Raw genomic sequence first — 27,308 nt, 5'->3', positions numbered from 1 at the left:
CCATGAACTAAGAAATTATACAAAACCAGATGTTACACATGCTACCTAACGTTACGGTTAAGTAATAAAGTAGACAGCTGCAGAAGCCAAATACACAAAACCAGATGTAACACACGTTACCTACACATTACCGATAATCAGTTTCCATACCACTACTTGTAACATCAGTTTCTGTACCACTACTTGTAACACCTGTTTCTGTATTACTACTTGGTAACACCTGTTTCCCTACCATTACTTGTAACATCTCTATTTGTGATGAATCCTTCATTGAACAAAAACTACTTTAAACCCCACTTTTGCACCTCCACTGCTGACTTCTAAGACATATCTGAAGCATGAACAATATCACAAGGTACTGGTATCAGGCTTACAATAACCCCACCTTTCCAGGTCAACTGGACTTGAGTACACTGCGTAAATCATCAGGTAGTGTTTCTATAATACCTTCCATGTGGCCGTGTAACTTTGACAATGTTTCTGGAGAAAGTGGCAACTTCTCAGTTTCTGCTGTCATCTGGAACAAATATAAAATATCCTCTAATAAAGTTCAGAACTGAGAAGTAAAACTTGAGAACATGTAACTAAAGTACGATCTTGGCTGATCTGGTAAGAAAGTAACCAAAGTAACCACTCTAGTAAAGACATAAGTATGCACATAATACTATTTTGACTGTTATAAATTCAAACAATCATGTACATATAGTAATTATAAATTGTTTGAAATTCAATCTACCATTTTATCTCTGAGACGAAGAACTAAGTCAACAACTTGTACTTCTTGCTTGTCCTGCACCCACTGCAACAGATCCTACAAGAAAATAACTCTTAGCTACTTTGATTCTGAGAAATAAGCATCAAACATGTCAAAAAACATTCATGCATTGAGAGGTATAATAAGTTATTTAAGATTACTAACTTTTACAAAATAAACACTTTGAAGAAATAAACTTACAGCATCTGAGATGGCCTCAATATGCAGTGCTTGCAATTTCTGAGTTACCTCACTATACCTGGTATTGTACCAGCCAGCAAAGTTGACGCAACGAAAGAAGCGTCTGAAAAAAATACAGATTTAACATATGGGGAAAAAAAAACGACATAAAAATAACCATAAGTTTCACAATTTTCAGTTATATCATAAAACAAAACTCAAACTAACAACGTATTCAGAATGGAAACCACTGGCAGTTTCATGGATTCTATTTGTTTACTATTTAGTTTTGGAACATCACTTTCAGCACCTCCTTAACCAAACATGTTCTACAGTTAAACAAAGTACAGAGACATACTATGGTACACATTAAGTTCTACTAAACAACAGTTAAACAAAGTACAGACATGCCTTGGTACATACTAACAAGTTATACTGCACAAAAGTTAAACAAAGTACAGAGCCCCTCGGTGTGGATTCCTGTACGTGGTGAGGGGACCTCCCAGGGAAGGTTCTGTTCTTTCAGGTTACCTCCTCTGGGATCTAAACATCCACCCACGTGTTTGCCATGCGTGACGAACCGTGAAGGGGAGCAGAGGATCCTGGTGGTTAGGGGTCCAACCCTAACATACCACTTTGGCCTTGAATTCCTGTAGATAGGCAGCCTTTGGGTCGCCCTCCTTGGGTCAATTGGATGATCCACTCGGACAAGGGTCAACCAAGTACCAGTGTTGGATGTTCTCAACAGGTGTTGTGGACATTGTATTTAATGCTGGTGTTTATGTATAGTGCTCATGAAACCCTGGTGTTGCTGCAGTGTCTTTCCTTGACATTGCAAGTGCATCCCGTCATAGGGCTTCATGGTGGGTGGGGTCAGTGGGCATCGAAATATTCTTTTCCTATGGATCATCCAAATAAAAATTTAAATAAAATAGTGAAAAAATTGCCAATTAGTAAATGACCACATCTTGAAAACTCTGATCAGTAATCTTCAACATCTATACCACCAGTTGTACCTCATTTTCTCATCCTACATTCTCTTTCAGAGAAACCTTTAGTGCAAATGACCCCCTTTTTTATTCAGAAGGGCCTGAAGGGACTTGCTGGCTCTCCAAAGTCAGCAAAGAAGCTTTGATCTGGTGACATATTGGTGGAAACATTCACATTTCAACACAGTGAACTCTTCTTGCATTCAAAGGCGATTGGGGATATACCTATAGAGGTTACACTTCATGCTACTTTGAATTCAGGAGTTTCTGAGTGAGGCATATCTCCACTCACAAAGATGGAATTACAATGCCCACCAATATGCTCATTTTGACATTTACATCACAATGTCCACTGCCACCATCAAGGCAGGTTATCTTAATTGCAGGGTACAGCCATACATTCCAAACTCTCTCCGATATTTCCAATGTCAGAGGTTCAGCCACTCTAAGACGTAATGTCATGGTTCCCTGACATGTGCTCATTGTGGTGGCAAGGACCACGATGCCTATGAGTGTGAAACGGACCCACACTGTGTCAACTGCAATGGTTCTCACCCTTCCTACTTTTATTCTTGCCCTAAATGGTTGGAGGAAAAAGAGGTGCAGAACATTAGTTATCCTGAGGCTCGGAAATTGCTGTCCACCACTTCATCTCGGATGTATGCTGCTGTACTTCATTCCACAACTACAGTGGAAATGCAAACAGATCTCTCTGTGCCTCCAAGAGAATCGTCCGTGGTGGAATCCTGTCTGCCACATGGCACAGAAGGCTCAAAAACGGGCCTGGGATACTTTCTGTAGATATCCCACACTTTCAAACTGCATCACTTTCCAGGTGGTCCATGCACATGCAAGGTGGGTAAGACGTCAAAGCCAGATGATATCTTGGATTAAGTTCACAATTGGCATATCTTCAACCACCAGTTCCAAAGTCATATGGGACAGAGTCAGTAGAAAGGTCAGTGGGCACTACAATTCTTTCACCCTCTCGATCTTACTCAGGCAGAGCATTCACCTCTTTCCTTTTAAGCTGACTGTCTCTATGACTATAATCGTCCCTTTACACTGGTGGAACTGAAACTGGCCCTTCATCGGTCTGGCAGAGCATCTATTGAACCTGATGATGTACACTATGACATGGTGTGCTATCTCTCTCCTGTTTCTCTTGATATTCTTCTAATTGCTTTTAACTGGATATGGCAGGAGAATGTTTTTCGTAATGCCTGGCACCAGGCTATTATCTTACCTTTCTCTAAGCCTGGGAAAGATCCCAAGATTCCTTCAAACTACCATCCAATTGCTTTGACGAGTTGTCTCTGTAAGAACTTAGAGATGATGGTTAATTCTCATTTTGTTTGATTCCCTGAATCAAACAACCTCCTCTCGCCCACCCAGTGTGGGTTCCAACGACAGCACTCCACCATGGACCACCTGATTCGACATGAAACGTCAATCAGAGAAGTCTTTTTCAAACAACATCTTGTATCAATATTCTTTGACATTGCGAAGGCTTATGACACAATATAGAGGTATGGCATTTTGCGAGACCTCCATATATATGGGTTACGTGGCCATTTACCCATTTTTATTAAAAATGTTTTAATGGACAGGAAATTCCAAGTTTGTGGTGGTTCGACACTTTCCCGTACGTTTCTACAGGAACTTGGAGTCCCTCAGTGCTGTGTTTTGAGTGTCATACTTTTCAGTATGAAGATTAATGCCATCACTGAACAACTCCCTCTTAGTGTTGCAAACGGGCTCCATGTTGACGACTTTCACATCTCATGTCAGTCGTTGAACATGAGATATATTGAGCGGCAATTACAAACTTCCCATGATCGTGTACTGAAGTGGACTACGGCAATCGACTTTAATTTCTCTCTCTCTAAAACCATTTGCATGCACTTTTGCTGCCAATGGGGTATTCACCATGATCCTGAACTCTGTATCAATGAAGTTTCACTGCCTGTGGTCCCTGAGACCAAGTTCTTGGGGCTTATCTTTGATCATAAGCTGACCTTTATACCACACATCAAGCAGCTGTGGGTCAAATGCACAAGAGCACTGAACATCCTCCGTGTCTTTTCTACCACCAGTTGGAGAATGGATCAATGTTCTATGCTAAAGTTGTATAGTGCTCTTATTCGATTGAAACTTGACTATGGATCACTGGTCTTTGGCTCTGCCAGACCCTTGGCCTTAAAGATGTTGGACCCCATTCATCATCAAGGACTTCAACTCTGCACTGGGGCTTTCCTCACCTCCCCAGTTCAGAGATTATACGTAGAATCTCATGAACCTTCTTTGTACTGTACAGTTTGCAACTGTATTTACTATATTCTTCAAAACTTCATTCCTTACCAAAGCCTCCCACCTGGGGTTGTGTTTTCCTTCCTCGGTGGGCCTTACTTTTTCAGATCAGACAATCTGCCATTGCTCCTTTTGGCCTTTGCGTCCAGGCACAATTGGATGAATAAGGTCTGTCCTTGGATAACATTGTAGTATCCACTGGTCAGCCCATCCCACCAGTCCCCAAATGTGGCTTTTCTTTAACTCATCTGAGAAAAGCAAATACTCCCGATTGGAAGTACCGTCTTTTATTTACTGAACATTTTTCAAACAACCTTTCTATTCCAATTTATATGGATGGTTCAAAATCAGGTGACTCTGTGGGCTCTGCCATGGTTTGTTGCGGTTCAGTGGTTGTGCACAGAATCCCCTCTACAGCTTCTGTGTTCGTTGCTGAACTGTATGCCATTTTTCTTGCCCTGGATCATATTGATCCAACTGCACTCTTTATGCTGACTCACTTAGTTCTCTACTGGCCCTGAAATCGCTTCATGTTGGTTCACACCCTGTTCTTGCTGATATTCAAAACTGACTTGCCCATTTCTTATTAACATCTACTTCTATCCAGTTTTTCTGGATACCAGGCCATGTTGGTATTCGTGGGAACGAGCTTGCAGACATGGCAGCTAAATCTATCTGCTCTGGCACTATCACCACTGTGCCTATTCCATACATGGACTATGATCCTGTATTCAAGGCTTGGCTTCGTGCCATCTGGAAGTCGACTTGGAGTGAGCAACGCGAAAACAAGCTTTTCCCAATTAAAACCCTATATTGTACTTTGGCCTTCTTGCTTCTTTAAGGATTGGAAGGAGGAAGTTGTTCTAAGTAGACTACGTATTGGTCACAGTTTTTTAACTCAACATTTTCTTTTATCTGAAACTGATGCACCAGTGTGTAGTCTATGTAACACTCAGATCATTATAAGCCATATTTTACTTTCTTGCCATCATTACGACTCTCAACGACGGCACCATTTTAACACTGTTCAGTCCCAAAGTTTGTCCATAACATTAGACAGTGTTATTGGTAATGGTAACACTGTACATCTTGATAAAGTTTTTAGTTTTTAAAAGGCCATTAATGTTTTTAATGTTTAAGTTTTAAATTTATACATTAAACCTTTTTTAATGTGATTCCCTTTTAAAAATCACAATCTCTCAAGTTCAATTTGAAATTAGAAAATGGCCATAACATTAAATAACTCAACACCAGGACTGGAAAGGCCAACTTAAGGTGGCTGATGCTGCTGTTTGAACTATCCATTTGAACTACCCTTTAGTCATCCTGGCAAGTTATTATTACAATTTTGCTGCATGTCTTTTGAAACTTTTATTACTTTACTTTTTGAAAATGGCCATAATGACACATAACCTGGAACCAGGACTGGAAAGACCAACTTCAGGTGACTGACAGTGGTTCTTGTACTTACCTGTTAGTCTTCCTGGTGGGTTACGATCATTACCATTATGCTACAGAAAGTCCTTTACAACTTCTCTTACTGTAGTTTCTCTCTTAACATTGTAGATGAGATGTCAACATTGGTTTTGTGCTATTTGTGTTTTTAAATGCTGTTTTGTTTTACCTTCATTTCCTTTTATGAATTTTACTTCATTTACTTTACTGTTAACTTTTTACTGGACGTTTAGTGCAGATAGCCTAGCTGCTTTGTGCCATTAAACACTAAATCAACCAACCAAAGTACAGAGACAAACCTCCATACATATTAACAAGTTTACTGTATGACAGTTAAACAAAGTACAGAGACATACCTTCGTACATGTTAACAAGTTATACTACACAACAATTAAACAAAGTACAGAGACATACCTTGGTATATATAAACAAGTTCTACTATATGACAGTAAAAAAATTACAGACACATACCTTGGAACAATCATTATTTCATCTATACCACAATTTGTTGTGCAAATTTGACAACAAGATTATTGTCTTCATTTCTTACCTGTACAATGTTGACCAATCACCTTTAATACCTGTTGTCAGCTGTGGACCGGACTGATCAACAGTTTTAATAAAATCATCTGGGTTAAAAGGACCAAGCTGTGGAGTTCCCTAAGAATGTTTATAAAACAATATTAAACTACCACCTTATTTACATACTATCGTTGAACAATACAATACTAAACTACCCTCTTATCTACATAATACTGTTGAACAATACAATGTTAAACTACCATCTTATCTACATACTACAGTTGAAAAATACAATATTAAACTACCATCTTCCCTACATATTACTGTTGAGCAATACAATGTTAAACTACCATCTTATCTACATACTACAGTTGAACAATACAATGTTAAACTACCATCTTATCTACATACTACTGTTGAACAATACAATGTTAAACTACCATCTTCTCTACATATTACTGTTGAACAATACAATGTTAAACTACCATCTTCCCTACATATAACTGTTGAACAATACAATGTTAAACTACCATCTTCCCTACATATAACTGTTGAACAATACAATGTTAAACTACCATCTTACCTACATATAACTGTTGAACAATACAATGTTAAACTACCATTTTACCTACATATAACTGTTGAACAATACAATGTTAAACTACCATCTTATCCACATACTACTGTTGAGCAATACAATGTTAAACTGCCATCTTATCTACATACTACAGTTGAACAATACAATGTTAAACTACCATCTTATCTACACACTACTGTTGAACAATACAATGTTAAACTACCATCTTATCCACATACTACTGTTGAGCAATACAATGTTAAACTACCATCTTATCTACATACTACTGTTGAACAATACAATGTTAAACTACCATCTTATCTACACACTACTGTTGAACAATACAATGTTAAACTACCATCTTATCCACATACTACTGTTGAGCAATACAATGTTAAACTACCATCTTATCCACATACTACTGTTGAGCAATACAATGTTAAACTGCCATCTTATCTACATACTACAGTTGAACAATACAATGTTAAACTGCCATCTTATCTACATACTACAGTTGAACAATACAATGTTAAACTACCATCTTATCTACATACTACAGTTGAACAATACAATGTTAAACTACCATCTTATCTACATACTACAGTTGAACAATACAATGTTAAACTACCATCTTATCTACAAACTGCAGTTGAACAATACAACATTAAACTACCATCTTATCTTTACACTACTGTTAAACAATACAATATTAAACTACCATCTACATACTAAGGTTGAAGAACAAAACATTACAAGGAGTATATTGATAGTATATTATCTACATAACACCATAAGCAATCAAATATTAAACTCGTACCTTATCTGCAAAATACCACAGAACAGTGCAATTGTTAAGAAGTAATGTGTTATCTATTCATTAATGTAAAACAGACTGTTAGGAAGTAGCCTGTTATCTATACAGTACTGTAAACAGTGATAGTGTTAACAAACAGCATAATATGTACACACTATTGTAAAGCAGGGAAATATGTTTCTGAGTTAACACTATTTCTAGATATATATAACTCCCATTAACCTTGTAAGTAGGTATGTTTCTCAGTTGACACTGTTTATAGATATCCAACTATCACTAACCTTGTAAGGACATGTTTCTCAATTAACACTGTTTTTAGATATACAACTATCACTAACCTTATAAGGAGATATGTTTCTCTGAAGAGGCATCAGACTAGCCATATACCTTTCCTGACAAAACAGAAAGAACATTAGAAACATTATTTAACATCTATATGAAAACATCATGGGAAACAATGTAACTAAGAATTAAACCAAAGCACCATGGAAACTTAAGAGCTTTAAACCAAGCTGTATATAAACTACTGTGCAAATGTGTTAGGAGAAATTAAATTAGATTTCTGGCTACTTTCAATGAACAATGGAAGGTCAATCACAGATGAACCATCAAAATTTTGTTAATCTCATAGAAAGTACAACAGATACCCAGTTGAAGTGTTTAAGTTCAATAAACAGTTAATATTTTATGTGTCTTCTTTAGTTTTAATAACTACACAGTCTTTCAGGCATTGTTACAGCATATTTAATCTGTGTCCTTTGGGATTTTACTCCAAATGTCTCTTAATACACTTTCATAAAGTTTAAAGTTTCCTTGGAAGTAATGTTTGATTTGTTAATCAATCAAATTCCAGATATGCACAACTGCTTTGATGTTGGGGTTCTGTGGGGTTGTTGTATCAGTTGAATGACTCCAGCAGCTTCTTTCTTAGCTAATTTCTGAATAGGTTGGATGAGTGTTTGTGGTCATTATCTTCTTGGTAGTACGTTTTTTTTACCAATAATATACAAACCACTGGCTACACCATGACAAATCAGTATCTAATGGCACTCCTGCTGATACATTATTCCATATATTTTTGCAAATATCTCCTGTTGTCTCAGCAGAGAAACACCCTCACACCATTATATTCCCTTCCCCATGCTTCATGGTAGGTGCTCTACATTGAGTTAAGTATCTTTCACCTTTCTTCTTCTAGACATATAGCTTGTGCTTTGAACCAAATATTTCATACTTGGACTCATCTATCCATAACACTCTTTTTCCAGTTATCTGTAGTCCAGTTTTTGTACTTTTTAGCAAATTTCACTCTCTTGACAATATTTGGAGCTTGAAGTAAAGTTACTTTTTAACTGCTACCCAACAAAGTAATTCATTATTATTGTGTCTTTTTGATACTGTATATCTGGACACTTTTCTATCATTTGGTACGTGGCCATTTATCTCATGCTTGGTATCAGTGACAGCCTTCCTTCTGTCCTGAAGGCTACATAAACAATGGTATTTAACATCAACATCATTGAGTTCAGGTATTCTGTTTCTTCCTTTCATATTGTCAAATTTACCTGTCTTAGTCTCATGATCTATGGTTTACTTGACAGTGTCTGGTGAGCATTTCAAATCTGTTGCAATTTGATGGACAGTCTAACCAGCATCACGTATAGCTTCTATGTAAAGTCAGTTCTACTGAGGATTCTCTATGTTTCATAGGCTGTTACAGGACAAGAAAACTTTATATAGTGTTTAATGCTTTTTTCTTTATCAAAGTCTATTTGTGGAGTGTTATTAAATTGATTTCTTTTAGCATACTCCAGTACCATATGTAAGTTTATTTCTATATAGTTAAGACACTGCATGGGGTACCATAACAATTATTTCAGACCTTAAATTTGATCATTATGTTCATTCAGGCAGAACCATTATAACATGCCCTTGGTACAAGTATATGGGAATTTTAAACAATGATAAGTATTCTCACCCCGGCTTATTCAATTATTAACAAGGATCAGTGGAACATTACCATCCTGTTGGAATTTACGTTCCATAATGATATGATGAAAGAATTAACACCATGAAATGGATTGATTGATTGATTTAGTGTTTTATGGCACAAAGCAGCTGGGCTATCTGCACCAAATGTCCAGTAAAGAGGTAAAAATAAATTAAATGTAGTAAAATACATAAAAGGGAATGAAGGTAAAACAAAACATCATTGAAAAACACAAAAATTATAAAATCAATGTTGACACCTAGTCTACAATGTTAAGAGAGAAAGCAGAGTAAGAGAAGTTGTAAAGGACTTTCTCTTGCAAAATGGTAATGATCATAACCCGCCAGGAAGACTAACAGGTAAGTACAAGAACCACCGTCAGTCACCTGAAGTTGGCCTTTCCAGTCCTGGTTCCGGGTTATGTTGTCATAACAGCCATTATCAAAAGGTAAAATAAGAAAAGTGTTAAAAGACATACAGCAAAATTGTAATAAAAATTAGCCAAATGTCCTGTAAAAAGGTAAAAGTAAAGTAAATGGAGTAAAATTTGTAAAAGGAAACAAAGTTAAAAACAAAACAGCAATTAAAAACAGAAACTGGCATAAAACCAATGTTGACATCCAGTCTACAAAGTTGTAAAGGACTTCCTGTAGCAGAATGGTAATGATCATAACCTGCCAGGAAGACTAACAGGTAAGTACAAGAACCACCATCAGTCACCTGAAGTTGGTCTTTCCAGTCCTGGTTTTGGGTTATGTGTCATTACGGCCAGTACTAAAAGGTAAAGTAATAAAAGTGTTAAATGACATGCAGCAAAAGTGTAATAACAACTCGCCAGGATGACTAATGGGTAGTTCAAACGGATACCAACGTGGCCTGGTATCCAGAAAAACTGGATAGAAGTAGATGTTAATAAGAAATGGGCTAGTCGGTTTTGAATATCAGCAAGAACAGGGTGTGAGCCAACGTGAAGTGAGTCCAAGGCCAGCAGAGAACTAAGGGAGTCAGAATAAATAGTGCAGTTGGAGTACTGCTCAGCTTCAATTTGATCCAGGACAAGAGATATGGCATACAGTTCATCAGTGAACACAGAAGCTGTAGAGGGGATTCTGCGCACAACCACCGAACCGCAACAAACCATGGCAAAGCCCACAGAGTCACCTGATTTTGAACCATTCGTATAAATTGGAATAGAAAGGTTGTTCAAAAGATGTTCAGTAAATAAAAGACGGCACTTCCAATTGGGAGTATCTGCCTTTTTAGATGACTTAAACAAAGGTCACATTTGGGGGCTGTAATAAGCCATGGGGGGATGGGCTGGCCAGTGGATTCAACAATGTCTTCCAAGGACAGATCTAATTCATCCAATTGCACCTGGATGCAAAGGCCAAAAGGAGCAATGGAAGATCGTCTGTTTTGAAAAAGTAAGGCCCACTGAGGAAGAAAAACAGGTCCACAAGTGGGATGCTTTGGTAAGAAGCAAAGTTTCGAAGAATACAGTAAAGGCAGTTGCAAACGGCAAAGGTGCAGAGAAGGTTCATGAGATTCCACATATAAGCTCTGAACTGGGGAGGTGTGGGAAGTCCTTTATGATGAATGGGGTCCAGCATCTTTAAGGCTGAGGGTCTAGCAGAGCCACAGACAACTGATCCATAGTCGAGTTTTGAACGAATAAGAGCACGATATATCTTTAACATAGAACATCAATCCGCTCCTGAACTGGCAGAAGAAAGGACATGGAGGATGTTCAGTGCTCTTGCGCATTTGACCCGTAGTTGCTTTAAGTGTGGTATAAAGGTCAGCTCATGGTCAAAGATAAGCCCCAAGAACTTGGTCTCAGGGACCACTGGCAGAGAACTTCACCGATATGGAGTTCAGGATCAGGGTGGATACCCCATTGGTGGCAAAAGTGCGTGCAAACGGTTTTAGAGAGAGAAAAATTAAAGCCGTTTGCCGTGGTCCACTTCAGTACACGACTGAGGGCAGTTTGCAACAGTAAGATGGAATTGTTCAGTGATGGCATTTATCATTATACTGAAAAGTGTGACACTCAAAACTCAGCCCTGAGGGACCCCAAGTTCTTGTACAAAAGAACAGGAAAGTGTCAAACCCACATGAACTTGGAATCTCCTGTCCATTAAAAAATTATTAATAAACATGGGTAAATGGCCACGTAACCCATATATATGGAGGTCTCACAAAATGCCATACCTCCATGTTGTGTCATAAGCCTTCTCAATGTCAAAGAATATTGAAACAAGATGTTGGCATTTGAGAAAGGCTTCTCTGATTAATGTTTCAAGTCGAATTAGGTGGTCCATGGTGGAGTGCTGTCATCGGAACCCACACTGGGTGGGTGAGAGGAGGTTGTTTGATTTGAGGAACCAAACAAGACGAGCATTAACCATCCTCTCCAAGATCTTACAGAGACAGCTCGTCAAAGCAATTGAACGGTAATGTGAAGGAATCCTGGGATCTTTCCCAGGTTTAGAGAAAGGTAAGATAACAGCCTGATGCCAGGCATCAGGAAAAACATTCTCCTGCCAGATCCGGTTAAAAACAATTAGAAGAATATCAAGAGAAGCAGGAGAGAGATAACGCAGCATGTCATAGTGTACATTATCAGGTCCAACAGATGTACTACCAGACCGATGAAGGACCACTTTCAGTTCCACCAGTGTAAAGGGACAATTATAGTCAAAAAGACAGTAAGTACGAAAGGAAAGAGGTGAACACTCTGCCCGAGTCTTGATGGCCAAGGAGGTGGAGGAACAAGCAGAAGTGCTAGATACCTGGCAAAAGCTTTCACCTAGAGTATTGGCGATGCTCCGGAAATCAGCTACCTCTTGGCCATCAGAGAGTAAGATGGAGAGGGAGACAGAATTGTAGTGCCCACTGACATTTCGAATCCTGTCCCATATGACCTTGGAACTGGTGGTAGAAGATATGCTAGTTGTGAACTTAATCCAAGATTCCTTCTGGCTTTGACGTCTCACCCACCTAGCATGTGCATGGACCCATTGGAAAAAGATGCGGTTCGAAAGTGTGGGATATTTACGGAAAGTATCCCAGGCCCGTTTTTGAGCCTTCCATACCAAGTGGCAAGCAGGATTCCACCACGGACAAGGATATCGTGGAAAACGTGTCGAGGTTTTAGGAATACACTGAGCAGCTGCTTGTATAATACAGTCAGTTACTGCTGCCACACAGTAGTCTATTGATGGCTGATTCACGATGGCAGGATCAAGTTCTGCAAGAGCAGTGAAAGTGGACCAGTCTGCCTGATCCAGCTTCCACCGGGGTATGCGGGTAGGGTGGCATTGACCACGGCCAGTCTCTCTCAAAAGTATAGGAAAATGACCACTGCCTAGTGGATTATTGTCAACCCTCCATGAAAAATGGAAAAATTATGAAGGGGAGCAAACCGAGAGATCACTAGCAGTAAAGTACTGACTAGGTGCGTGAAAATAAGTGGAAGTACCAGTACTGAAAAGAGAAAGATTGTGATCAGAGAGCATACGCTCTACAGAGCAACCCCTCCTATTAATTACAGCACTTCCTCAGAGGGGATGGTGTCTATTGAAGTCCTCCAGGATTAGAAAGGGAGACGGCAACTGTTCAATGAGAGCATCAAGGTCTGATTGATCATATGCCTCTCCAGGGGACAGGTAAAGAGAACAAACAGTGATGGTGTGACCCAAGGAAACATGGATGGCTACGGCCTCCAAGAGTGTGTTGAGTGACAAAGACAGGGTGGGCACATGCTGATCAACCAACAGTGCCACCCCTCCACGTACTCGTCCATCACACAGCCTGTCATTTCTGTACAGAGAAAACTGCTGAATGGTGACTGTATCAGCAGGTTTGAGAAATGTTTCTTGTAAGGAAAAACATACAGGATGGTAGGAAGCAATCAGTGTTTTGATATCATCCAAATTAGAACATAAACCTCGACAGTTCCATTGTATCAAGGTGGCCATTTTTAATGACGGGTAGGCAAAGTTTATGACCATGTCGTTTTTCATTACTGTCCTTATTCGGAGGAGGTCTATCAACCTCCATGTATCCTGCCCTGGATCGATTGGGCAGGTCTTTGTTGTTGGAAAGGGATTCCAGTGACTGAAGACGTGAACGAATGATTGTTTTGCATCGTGGGGTTGAAGAAAAAATGTATCAGAAGAAATGCCTGTATTTGAAACTAAAGGATGTGGATCTTGAGATTTGTTGAAATGTATGGGAGGAACAGAGATGGGTGTAGAAATCGATTCATCAACCTTTTTAACCATAGAGGTTAAAAGGTTTTTCATCTGTTTTGAAAATGATTGTCTTGGAGGTACAGAGAGATCTGTCTGTACTCTCACTGTAGTTGTGGAACAAAGTGTAGCAGCATATGTCCGAGATGAAGTGGCAGACAATAGTTTCCGAGCCTCAGGATAACTAATGTTATGGGTCATTTTCAAACGCTGCACCTCTTTTTGCTCCAACCATTTTGGGCAAGAACGAAAGTAGGAAGGATGGAAACCATTGCAGTTGACACAATGTGGGTCCGTGTGATACTCATAGGCATCGTGGTCCTTGCCACCACAACGAGCACATGTCAGGGAACCACGACAGAACGTCTTTGAGTAGCCGAACCTCTGACATTGGAAACATCGAAGAGGGTTTGGAATGTACGGCCATACCCTGCAAATTAGATAACCTGCCTTGATGGTGGCAGGTGCACGTGGTGATATAAATGTCAAAACAAGGATATTTGTCAGCAGAGTTACTCCGTCTGTGCGAGTGGAGATGCGCCTCACTGCAGAAACTTCTTGAGTGGAGAGACCAGCAAGAATCTATGACTCGGAGACGTTCTTCAAATTCATCCAGTAGCATGAAGTGTAACCTCAATCGGTACATCCCCAATTGCCTTTGAATTCAAGGAGTTCACTGTGTTGGGATGTGGATGTTTTAACCAATATGTCTCCATATCGAAGCTTCTTTACTGACTTTGGAGAGCCAGCAAGTCCCTCTAGTCTCTTCTGAATAAAAAAGGGGGACATTTGCCCTATAGGTTTTTCTGAAAGAGAATGTAATATAAGAAATTGGGGTACAAGTGTTACAGATGTTGAAGATTTCTGCTCAGAGTCTTCAAGATGTGGTCGTTTACCTATTCACTGTTTTTTTCACTATTTTATTTAAATATTTCATAGAAGGATCCATAGGAAAAAAGGAAAATTTCAGTACTCAGTGACTCCACCCACCATGGAGCCCTATGAGGGTACGCACTACAATGTCATGCAAGGACATTGCAGCAATGCCAGGGTTTCGTGAGCACTATACCCAAACATCAACATCAGACACAATGTCCACAACACCCGTTGAAAACTTCCAACACTGGTACTTGGTTAACCCTAACCCAAGTGGACCAGCCGATTGACCCTAGGGGGGCCACCCACCTACAGGAATCCAAGTGGTGTGTTAGGGTTGGATCCCTCAACCGCTAGGATCCTCTCCTCCCCTTCACAGGTCTCCACACACGGCAAACACGTGGGTGGATGTTTAGATCCCAGAGGAGGTAAACTGAAAGAACAGAACCTTCTCTGGGAGGTCCCCTCACCACATACAGGAATCCACACTGAGGGGCCATGAAATGGAAAGAATGATAAAAATATTCTCTTGTTCTAACACTTTACTATATAAATATACAACTTTATATATATTTTATCTTCGAATACTACAAACATTTGAATGTAACAGGGGGGTTGGACTATATTTATAAATTACATCTTTAAAACAGGTATAGATTTGTTTAATATTTATTATATATTGCAACTTTTAAGACGTATAAACAGATTTAATATTATTTATATATTATATATTTGAAACACGTATGAATTGTTAAGTTTAACATTATTTATATATTATATTTTAAAATATGTATAAATTGTTAGGTTTAACATTATTTATATTAGTTTAAAACATGTAGATTTAATATTTCTTTACATATTAAACACTGAAAACTTAAATGAGTTATGTTAAACTATCTATATACATATAAAATAGCCAGGTGTTTGTCTGTCTGTCATGCTTTATATCATCCAAACTGTCAATTAATAATATACAAAAATTACATATACATATATACATATAAAATTATGTAGCATACATAATGCAAAGATTATTAATTTTTTTGCAACTCATAAAGTTTCAGATCAATATCAATCAAATGTGCTGAGCAACCTATCTTAGAATAAAACTAATTAAGAACAAAACATATTTTTATGAGAGGGAACTTTAGGAGAACAATGGGACTTCCTCTATTGATGAATGAAAAAAAAACATTTCAAAGACAGGAACACAAACAGAAAAAGAATGTAAAAAAAAAGAACATGTTAGACATGAAGGAAGACCCAGAGAACAAATATTCTCACACTAAGGAAGACTGACATTTATATTAGATACTTCCATACAAACTTAAGAACTTATGACTTGCACAATATCAAAACTTGATTCCTTTACTATTTTTTGATGCTGAGTTTATTCATGTAATATGATAATAAAGTAGCTTAAATCACATTTTCAATGAAATTCTTAAAATGGTCCTGAAATTCTCAGTTTGATCTGCCTGTAGCAAGAGGGTTAACTCTGGCCTGGCCTTACATTATATGAAACTTTAAACCTAGCCTACTCTCACAGTAAACTAAACTATGAACCTGGCCTACTCTCATGGCATAACTGGACTAAACATGGCTTACTCTCATGACATACTGAACGTTAAACCTGGCCTACTCTCATGACATAATTGGACTAAACATGGCCTACTCCTATGACATAATTGGACTAAACATGGCTTACTCTCATGACATATTGGACTTTAAACATGGCCTACTCTCATGACATACTGAACTGAACCTAGCCTAGTCTCCCAATATACTTTAACTTAATCATGAGAGTTCATGGCATAATGGAGTCAATTCCACATCAGTTTCAATTCTGTCATCAAACTACTGTCACACATTCAGAGAAACAGTCAAACAATGCAGGACATTCCAACACCATCTAGTGGAGATATTCCAAGCTTGATATTCAAAGAAGGTCTTGGACTTCCTTTACTACAGTATTTAAACAGTTTATGAGGAAAAATAAAAACTGTGGAAGATAATTTCACAAAGTAGGTTTTCTTTGATCACATCTGAGGATTGAAGTAGATTTATCATCAAACGTAGGTCTAATGAAATGATCGCAGAAATGGTCGAATGGCGTAGGACAAGAAATACAAATACACATTTTGAAAATGTAAGGCATAAAACCAAACTATAAACTCATTATGAAGTTACAAAATATTGAGAGATCAACTTACCAAGGGAATCATAAAACTCTGAGTTAATTCTAAAAGATATCGCCTTAAAATGGCATTCTGTACTTCAATGGGTCTTTTGGTTTGAACTCCCTGAAAGAAAAAATATTTATAACACAAACTAATAAATACTGAGTTAAAATAATACAATTTTTGATTGAAATGAACAATATCAAAGAATTTTGAAAGATTTTAAATTTATTGCTTATAAGAATCAGACTGTTGAAGTACAACTTTTCCATTTCAGATGAGGTTCAATTCTTATTTAAAATATATGAAAAATAGAATATTTTTTTCAATAATATACTAACACTTTTGTGTGTTTTATTGCTCTGTTAATGTTTGGTGCACCTGTAACTCCCAACTCCAAAAGTGTTATAAAGGAATATTGTCATCTCCCCCCAAACAATACCATTTAGTATAACTCAACTGTATTTCCAGTTTCTGGTAGATGGTTGGAAATTTTTATATGTTAGAATACATACAATGTTTCATTGACTATTGTGATCATTTTTTAATACAATACAGAACAATTAATTTTGAATATCTGAAAATGATCACACCAGTGTTTGAAATATTGTACGTATTCTAACACATGAAAACTTCCCACTATCTGCAGTAAGTTGATATAAATACACTGGTAATTATTTAATAACCTAGAACCCAAACAGCATTTTTACTTTGATGAGAGAAAACATAACCACACATTACATCCACTTATGATGGCTGATATGAATGAAAATTTAAAAATTAACTGAAAATGATGTCTATGTTATTTGTTAATGTAGTTTTCTTCCCCCACAACAAAATTACTCTTTGATAGATTGTTTAGGCAGAGTATTCATGATGACAAAAGACGAAAGACTTTCAAAATGTCGTCCTCTACACTTGTGTCTCCACAACAAGCAGTTGCCATCCATTCTACAAAGTTTCATCAACAAATTTACTGTTTGTAATACACTAGTGTTGTTATCTGTCAATGTAGTTTTCTTCCCCACAACAATACTACTATTTACAATATACTGGTGTGGTTATTTGTTAATGTAGTTTTGTCAGGAAATAGGAAACAAATGGCCCAGGTTCAACTAGAAGCATTTCAACAAATTACCACGTGTGAAGTCCAAGACCATTTTAAGAATTCCAACACATTTTAAGCCCAACTAATGACATACAGATTTACTAAGCCTAGCTTTCAATCCCTAACTTTCTAAATTATCATATCTCAAAACAGGTAGTATGGGGTATTAACACTTTTATTGATAAGAAAAGAACAAAACTTTGACCTCCCTAGGCCATCTTCAAGTTAACAAAGTAGACTAAACTTGTCATCAAGAATTTCTAAATAAATTACTGTTACACTTACCTTCAGCAGCTTCTTCAGAATGATTTTATCTTTCTGCAGGAATGGCCTGTACTTGGTGTAGAGTCCTATTGAAGAAATAAACTAATGCATTCTCCATTTACAAGTTAACTAATTTACAGGCTTGTTCCAGGTTAATTATATACTAATTATATTTAAGCACTCATGATGACTTTTTCTTCCAATTTACTCTCTTCAATCCTACATAACTATTCAGAATACAATGTTCATCTAGCATGTTCATTCCTATCCTACGTAAGTATGCAGAAGGTACTGTTCATCTAGCATGTTCATTCCAGTCTTACATAATTATTCAGAAGGTAATGTTCATCTAGCATGTCCAGGTCCTACACAACTATTCAAAAGGTAATGTTATGTTCAGTCCAGTCCTACATAATTAATGATAAGGTAATATTAATCTAACATATTCAATCCTACATAGCTATTAAGAAGGTAATGTTCTTCTAACATGTTCAGTCCAGTCCTACAGAACTATTCAGAAGGTAATGTTAATCTAACATGTTCAGTCCAGTCCAGTCCTACATAATTACTCAGAAGGTAATGTTCATTAAAACATGTTCAGTCCTACATAACTATTCAGTAGGTAATGTTCATCTAACATGTTCAGTCCTACATAACTATTCAGAAGGCAATGTTCATTTAAAATGTTCAATCCAGTCCCACACAACTATTCAGAAAGTAATGTTCACCTTACACACAAAGACTGGCTAACATATTTAGTGTTAATTATCTTGTTCTTACATGAACAATATCTAACCTGGTTTAGAATCAAGTGTTTTTAGGTTCTCAGCCTTTTTTATCTTGTGTCTACGTCCAGTGAGATGAGCTGAAACACAAACATATATAACCACATCAACCTGTAGGTCACACCAATTATATTCCTTCTTACTATTCTATGACATTCCTTGTGAACCTTTTGTATTTTATAACTGTTACAGTACATATATGTACACGACATCAACAAATTTGACACATTATATATATACACACACACACGACATTAACAAATTTGATATAGTATATATACATGACACTAATAAATTTCATATTTTCTAGTTATACATATGTGCAGAGAGAACATTATTATTATATCAAATTAGTATCCAACACCATTTAAATTTAAATAACAAAATGGAATGCAAAAGGAGTTTGCAGACATTAGTTACAAACCACAGTTTGAGATTTGAAGTAGGAAAAGTGTTGACAGCATTAACACCTACACTGTTATAAGGTTTGTACTTTAAATTAGAAATAATAATAGACAGGCTTTGTATTCCGAGATAAAGTAAATACTTCATAAAGTATACCCTGTTTACTCCACTGACTATTTATATAACCAAGTACTTTAACAACTCAGTGGTCAGACAATATGCTGGGTGGTATATAACATTATTCAGAGTACGTTCACCCAGTCTTCTTAACACATTAATTACTTATACCATAGCTTTTAATGATGTATGTGTATGTTCAAAACATTTGTTTCTTTTAGTAAAGATAGCAAGAGTTTTTACTAAAGAGTATTTTAATAGATTTGTTTTAGAAAATATCAAGTCTCTTTCATTACTTGTCAGAACATAAACTGATTTTCATGTTATGACTGAAAAGCTATTCTTCATCCTAAAAATATAACTTGGGTTAACTCTCAAAAATTCCTAAAAACTTTTTAAACATTTGTTTCAGTAAAACTTTATATTTTGTCTGTTTTTTACTCTACCCTAACTACGTGGTGTCTGTCAATCTGACCAACCTCATAACCACCATAAAAATTATGAAATAAATGTATAACTTATGCTTCTTTTGCTCTAGAACGGTTACAAATTATAGCACAAAAATACATGTTTAGTCTAAATAGCTTAAATCTCATAACATTATACATTTATATATAAATACATTTGCTATTTTTGTATTCTCAAGGTAATCTTAGGTAATCTTCAAGTTAACAAACAGAGTTTGCAGCTGACCATTGGCAACCAAAGAAGGTCGAAATCTTGTTCTGTACTTTATTTTAATTAAAGTTTTAATACCCATATCAGCCATCTTAATAATACATTTTTACTTCAAGTGGGTTTCTCCTCATCATGAATTTGTTAAGTTTATTACATTAACTTTCCAGCCAAGCCTGGCTAACGTCACAGGAGCTACAACGATATCATGTACATGTACTCATGCCACATTCAATAACACAAAACTGACCATTATACCTTTAGTCTTCCTTGTCGTGGCCGTATTTTAGTGGACTAGCATTTGGTAAAATACAGTTCTGTTACTATATTACTATTTAGAAACAAGTTCTTAAACTATTTATTGAAAAAACACAGAACAGTAAATAAAAAGGAAAAGCTAACAATTATCTCTTCTAGCTATGGCCTTTGTACTTAGTTGCTGCTTGTATAGATTGCTAAGCCTTAAGAAATTTTACGTGTAGAGGATATCGAACAAAATGTTTTTTTAGGTTTAATATATACAGTTGAATAACTGAAAAATCATAAATAACTATACTGACAATGCAGAATTCCACTAAAATTTATCAAATAACTAAGCTGCATTTAGGTCTAAAAAAATATAAAATTTCAAGTAGACTAAAGTCACAACCTATCTGCTTAAAACCTTAATTTGAAAGAATGAGATGGAATCCTAACACAAGAAAGTGTCTAGGAAAGTCATAAAGGGACATTCTATGCTTTCAATTGGTTATTCATATGTCAAATATACAAGTAAGCATATACAAGGGACCCTATAAAAATGGAAAAATGTGAACAGGGTTGCTATGTTTGATTCACTACATAAGACATATCTCAGCATATAGAAAATATAACATTCTTGTTTTATATTCTAGCTTCTTAATATTGGTACTTTGAGTTCCTAATTTGTACAAAACTATAGACTTTGTATTTTGACACCACAAACATCTAATGTGAGCCAATGCTGCATTCACCATATCATATGAAGTACAAAAATCCATGTTTAAGTTTTTTTTAAGTATTAAATTTTAAATTATGAATTTGAATACAGAATAATATTAAACAAAATTATAATCTACACATCGAGACAAAAACCATTAATGTAAATTCATAAAATATTGGTTCGATAACATTTTCAATCCAATTCAACAAACATGATAACATTGCCTTTGACACATGACCTGCAGTAAGAGTGTTGGATTTCTTAAATACTGGCAAAGAACAAGGTTTTTTTTTATATTTTGGCAAACAAATGTTAACCCTAATTCATCTAGTCCCTTTAATACATAATGTACAGAATTAAATATTAAACCTTTAACAACACTCAAGACATGTTTCTTCGGTAAAACTGACCTAAGCCACATTGTTACAAGATTTCCTAATGAACAATACACCTTACCATTTATGGAGCAATCTCCTATTCGGATGATATGTGGCCAGTGCTGTAAGGTCTTAGCAAAGAAAGGATTAGTTACACCCAGTATGACAGGTGGCCTGAAACAAACCACAGGACAAAGTATATATAGCACTCCTTAGTACAGTACATAAAGATATAAGTATAACACTAAATAAAAGTATACATAACACATCCTAAATAAAAGTATACATAACACATCCTAGTACAGTACATAAAGATACAAGTACAGCACTAAATAAAAGTATACATAACACATCCTAGTACAGTACATAAAGATACAAGTACAACACTAAATAAAAATATACATAACACATCCTCATACAGTACATAAACACACAAGTACAACACTAAATAAAAGTATATATAACACTCCCTAGTACAGTACATAAACACATGCACTTGTTTATATAGTACATATACTTTGTTCCTGTAAAGAATAGCATTACATACACTTGTTTATACAGTACGTATATCTTGTTCCTGTAAAGAACAGCATAACATACATTTGTTTATACAGTACATGTATCTCGTTCCTATAAAGTACATAAAAACACAAGTACAACATTAAATAAAATAATACATAACACTCCCTAGTACAGTACATAAAGACACAAGTACAACACTAAATAAAATAATACACAACACTCCCTAGTACAGTACATAAAGACACAAGTACAACACCAAAAGAATATACCAAACTCCCTAGTACAGTACATAAAGGCAGAAGTACAACACTAAAGCACATATCCTAAAAACAACATTGTACTTTTATTTTGTTTGAATTTAATATCATCAAGGAAAAACCTTACGGAGCTTGGACTTTTGTAGTATACTCCTTGAATTCACTGTCATGTATGGTGAAGTAAGGTCGGAAATCAGCACAATACTGTAGAGGCCAGATCATGCTTGAAGATTAAAAACAAACTTGTAAAAAACTGGCACATAAAAGTTCCAGTCTACTCCTGTAAAGATTTATTTCTCAGAATAAATGTTCTACACATGAACATATTATTTCTTGAAACCTTGGGTGAGGTAAAAACTATTTTGAAAATAGTTTATGTTGCTCTGATTATGTAAAATTGATTTTAACAATATTATTTTTAAATACAGTTAATGATGCTTTAAATATTTCTTTGTTGTGTAAACTAGTGATTCACAATTTACTGTTCTTCACTCTGTTGTTTACAAAAAGATAGTTGCTGGATATGTGAGAATAACTGCCAAAGTAAAGTACATTTCATTTTATACTATGTTAATTTACAAAAGCACATCTTAAAGGTCTTTATGGAGAAATTAATTACATGAGCAACTAAGTTTGCTACATACCTTACAAGGGCTTGGACTAGTTCTGAACAGACAGTAGGAGAAGAAGCCATTACAACAACAGGCTGGAAAACAAAAACTGATTACTCAATGTTATATCATTAACTGTCATTACAGTAAGTTATGTTACCAACATTTTGTATTACTGCAGCTTATATCATCAACTGTGATTACAGCAGGTTACATTACCAACCTCTCTGATTACTGTAGTTTATATTACAAACCTCTGTCATTACTGTATGTTATATTATGAACCTGTCTGATTACAGCAATTTATATATAATACCAACCTATTTGATTACTGCAGGTTATATTATCAAACACTTTAACTAGAGAATGTTAAATCATCATCTAGTGACTTAGTTGTTGTTAGTTGAACTTGTAAACTGAAGGGTCACCACTTACAGTGGTGTTTATAACATATAACCATTCTTTCAACCACTTACAGTGGTGTTTATAACATATAATCATTCTTTCAACCTAAGCTGGTTTGAGTTGTTTCAAGTTCAGCATTTAAATCCATACATAGTTTGGATGACTTTAAACCACAAAACATTTATCTTCTAACTTTGTATTAAAAAAACTGTTTAGCTTGAAACTTTGCTTGTTTTTGTATTGTAAAAAACCATTTAACTTATAGCCTCTTCCTTCTTCTACTCGTTTTTGTATAGTTATAGAACCATTCAACTTGTAGCTTATTCTGCTCTTTTTGTATAATAAAAGAACCACTCAACTTATAGCTTAACTTATAGCTTATTCTGCTCTTTTTGTATAGTTAAAAAACCATTCAACTTATAGCTTATCCTGCTCTTTTTGTATAGTAAAAGAACTATTTAACCTATAGCTTATTGTTTTCTTTTTTGTATAGCAAAATAACCATTTAAGTAATAGCTCATTCCGTTCCTTTTATATAGTAAAAGAACCATTTCAGTTATAGCTTATTCTGTTCTTATAGTGTCTTCTTTCTTCTGCTATTGTCTTATTTTCCACCTAAGCTAGTTTATTTTTCAAGAGTTGTTCCTAATCAGTAAAATACATCCTTTCTCCACCTACTTTATCTCATTCTAATTCTAGACAGTAAGTTTTTTTATTATTTTATAAACCACACATTATTCTTTTAAAAGAGCTTTCATTGCACAAACAATTAGAGTACCAAGACATAAAACCTAAATGCAATGAATTCATCACCACTGTTGTGAAAATATATCTTAATATTCAATAACAGCTAATGCTAGCATAGAATATAAATTAAATTAAACAATCATGGTCAATTTTAACAGAATATATAAAATAATTAACCAGTAACAGTCAACATGTATAAATAACATGCTTGTATTTGTTTGTTCCAAACCTTTATCACAAATTTCTTGATCAAACATTACAAATGTTGTATCATTAAAAAGGTATTTGTCCAAGAAGTCTGGATTGCATATTGGCTCTTTTTTTTTTTTAATTCAGAATCACCATACTTGTTGTTTACTTAATCAAAATGTTTAATTCAATTAAGCACACTTCTTGATGGCACAATGTTGTTGTCATGACAACTGGCTTTGATTTCAACTATGGTTTTTTTTTTTATTTGCAAATTATTGCATACAAACAACATATAACCTCCATGTAATTTCTTAAAAAAGAAAAAAACACTAAGTACAATTTCTAAGGACTTTTTCATTTATTTAGGTTTATATTACATTTTTGCATTTGTTCAAATTACATGTTTATCACTTTGTAAACACATATTCAGAAGTTTCTGCATATTCAGCTAAGTTTGTCTTTATTACAACTTTACATTTGTAATAATTTAGCTTTGGTTCATTTCATAGACTCCTTTTTCTTCTTTAGTATAAGTTTGATTCATCATTATTGTGAGTTTCTTTGTTTAAACTCATAAAATTGTGTTATAAACTGAATGCTCATAAATGTTTCATAATTTCTACACTATTATAAGTACCATTACTATACTTTATTGTTTACTTTATGTATAGTTTCATTAAATAAAATTTATGATTACATGGATTTGTCTAACCTCATAAAAGTTTTCAAATAAATCAGGATTTATCAATCTAATACAAATGCCTGCAAGAAAGCATAGCATAAATTGTGTGCATGAAAATGATAGAATGAGGAAACTTATGGTTAATGGCATGAAAACTACTGTAAATGTTTTGCAGGTCATGCTGGTCCTAACAGAATGTATAAACAATAAACTAATAACAATCAATTCTAACAATGAACTCATAACAACAAATTCAAACAATGTATATAAAACAATGAACCAAGAACACCAATTCTAATAGTATATAAGAAAATGAATTAATAACAACTAATTCTAACAGAATGTATATGAAACAATGAATCCATACAACCAATTATAACAGAATGTATTAAACAATGAATCAATAACAACCAATTCTAACAGAATGCATATTAAAAATGAATCAATAGAATAAATATATAATAATATAGAAATACTAATGAAAGATATTTAATACTGAGACAATAACAAACAAACACCTCAAAAAGATGCAAAAAATGTAGACAGCAAAGAAATATGTAACAGGTATTAGAAACAGTGAATATTTTGATAATTCTAGTAATATTGTGAGTTTTCTTTACACCATTAAGTGTTTAAAAGGTCAAACTCACGTGTAAGTAACAAATAAAATATAAATTCAGATTAGTCTTTTTTAAGTGAATCAGAAGATGCTAACTTCATCAAAAGTGGTACAATATAAATGTAAGGTTTGTGACGTAACAAACTGTACACATTTGATAGTCCAGCATTATGGATAGCTAAAATAAAAATTGAAACTGATATATGATTAACAGTAAAATAATTGTAAGTTTCCTTTATCATCAAGAAAATCATCTCAGAAATAACAACAGTTGATATTCATAGTGTTTTCTTTAGGGGTTTGGGAGGTCATGAGAGTTTTTATCTGGAATCAATACAGTAGGATATGCATGGTGTTTACTTAAGTCATGAGTGGGTTTTACCTGGAATTAACAGATGGATATTAGAAAAGTTTGTTTTTTGTGGAGAGGAGATGTTATAATTGACTCTTTTTAGGGTTAATATGGTTGGATATTCACTAATTTCATTTTGGAGAAAGGAGAGATAGCAGTCATTAATGAGTTTATTTTGAATAATGAAAGTGGACAAAACATTTATCGTAACAGAATGTTAGAACATTTACAATAAGATAAAATATTTATCCCAAGAATGTTAGAATATTTATAATGACATAAAACATTTATCCTAAGAGAATGTCAGAATATTTACAATAAGATAAAACATTTATTCTAATTGAATGTCAGAATATTTACAATCTAGATAAAACATTTATCCTAAGAATGTTAGAATATTTACAATAAGATAAAACATTTATCCTAAGAATGTTAGAATACTTACAATGACATAAAACATTTATCCTAAGAGAATGTAAGAATATTTACTATAAAATAAAACTTTTCTCCTAACAGAATGTTAGAAGATTTACAATAAGATAAAACTTTTGTCCAAACAGAATGTAAGAATATTTACTATAAAAATTTTCTCCTAACAGAATGTTAGAATATTTACTATAAGATTACACTTTTGTCCAAACAGAATGTTAGAATATTTACAATCAGATAAAACATTTATACTAACTGAAGTTAGATTATTTAAAATAAGATAAAACATTTATCCTAACAATGCTAGAATATTTACAATGAGATAAAACATTTATCCTAAGAGAATGTCAGAATATTTACAACATAAAACATTTATCCTTAGAGAATGTCAGAATATTTACAACAACATAAAACATTTATCCTAACAGAATGTTAGAGTACTTACAAGATAAAACATTTATCCTAACAATGTTACAATATTTACAATAAGATAAAACATTTATCCTATGAGAATTTCAGAATATTTACAGCAAGATAAAACATTTATTCTAACAATGTTAGAATATTTACAAGATAAAACATTTATCCTAACAATGTTACAATATTTACAATAAGATAAAACATTTATCCTATGAGAATTTCAGAATTTTTACAGCAAGATAAAACATTTATTCTAACAATGTTAGAATATTTACAAGATAAAACATTTATCCTAGCAATCTTAAAATATTTACTAAGATAAAACTTTTATCCTAACAGAATGTTAGAATATTTACAATCAGATAAAACATTTATCCTAACTGAAGTTAGATTATTTACAATCAGATAAAACATTTATCCTAACAATGTTAGAATATTTACAATAAAATATTTATCCTAAGAGAATGTCAGAATATTTAC

The 27,308-nt window shown here is 34.7% G+C and overlaps 1 protein-coding gene across 1 annotated transcript in view; it reads right to left on the bottom strand.

Annotated features, from left to right (window-relative positions):
• Positions 1–256: 256 nt before the first annotated feature.
• The window catches only part of LOC143251702 (protein DENND6A), a 47,265-nt gene continuing 20,213 nt past the window's right edge, over positions 257–27,308 (bottom strand). Inside the window, exons 10-20 of the mRNA XM_076502951.1 lie at positions 23,016–23,077; positions 22,499–22,594; positions 21,672–21,766; positions 19,069–19,137; positions 18,294–18,358; positions 16,934–17,023; positions 7,940–7,993; positions 6,239–6,348; positions 956–1,058; positions 737–811; positions 257–517 (exon numbers count right to left, since the gene is read on the bottom strand). Of these exons, the coding sequence (XP_076359066.1) occupies positions 395–517; positions 737–811; positions 956–1,058; positions 6,239–6,348; positions 7,940–7,993; positions 16,934–17,023; positions 18,294–18,358; positions 19,069–19,137; positions 21,672–21,766; positions 22,499–22,594; positions 23,016–23,077 (942 nt within the window). The 3' untranslated portion in view covers positions 257–394. The remainder of the gene's footprint in view (positions 518–736; positions 812–955; positions 1,059–6,238; positions 6,349–7,939; positions 7,994–16,933; positions 17,024–18,293; positions 18,359–19,068; positions 19,138–21,671; positions 21,767–22,498; positions 22,595–23,015; positions 23,078–27,308) is intronic.

The sequence above is a fragment of the Tachypleus tridentatus genome, chromosome 6, assembly GCF_004210375.1.
Source record: "Tachypleus tridentatus isolate NWPU-2018 chromosome 6, ASM421037v1, whole genome shotgun sequence".
In the NCBI taxonomy this organism is placed as follows: Eukaryota; Metazoa; Arthropoda; class Merostomata; order Xiphosura; family Limulidae; genus Tachypleus; species Tachypleus tridentatus.
Note: the sequence above shows the minus strand (reverse complement) of the source record. Positions and strands in the feature narration are given on the sequence as shown.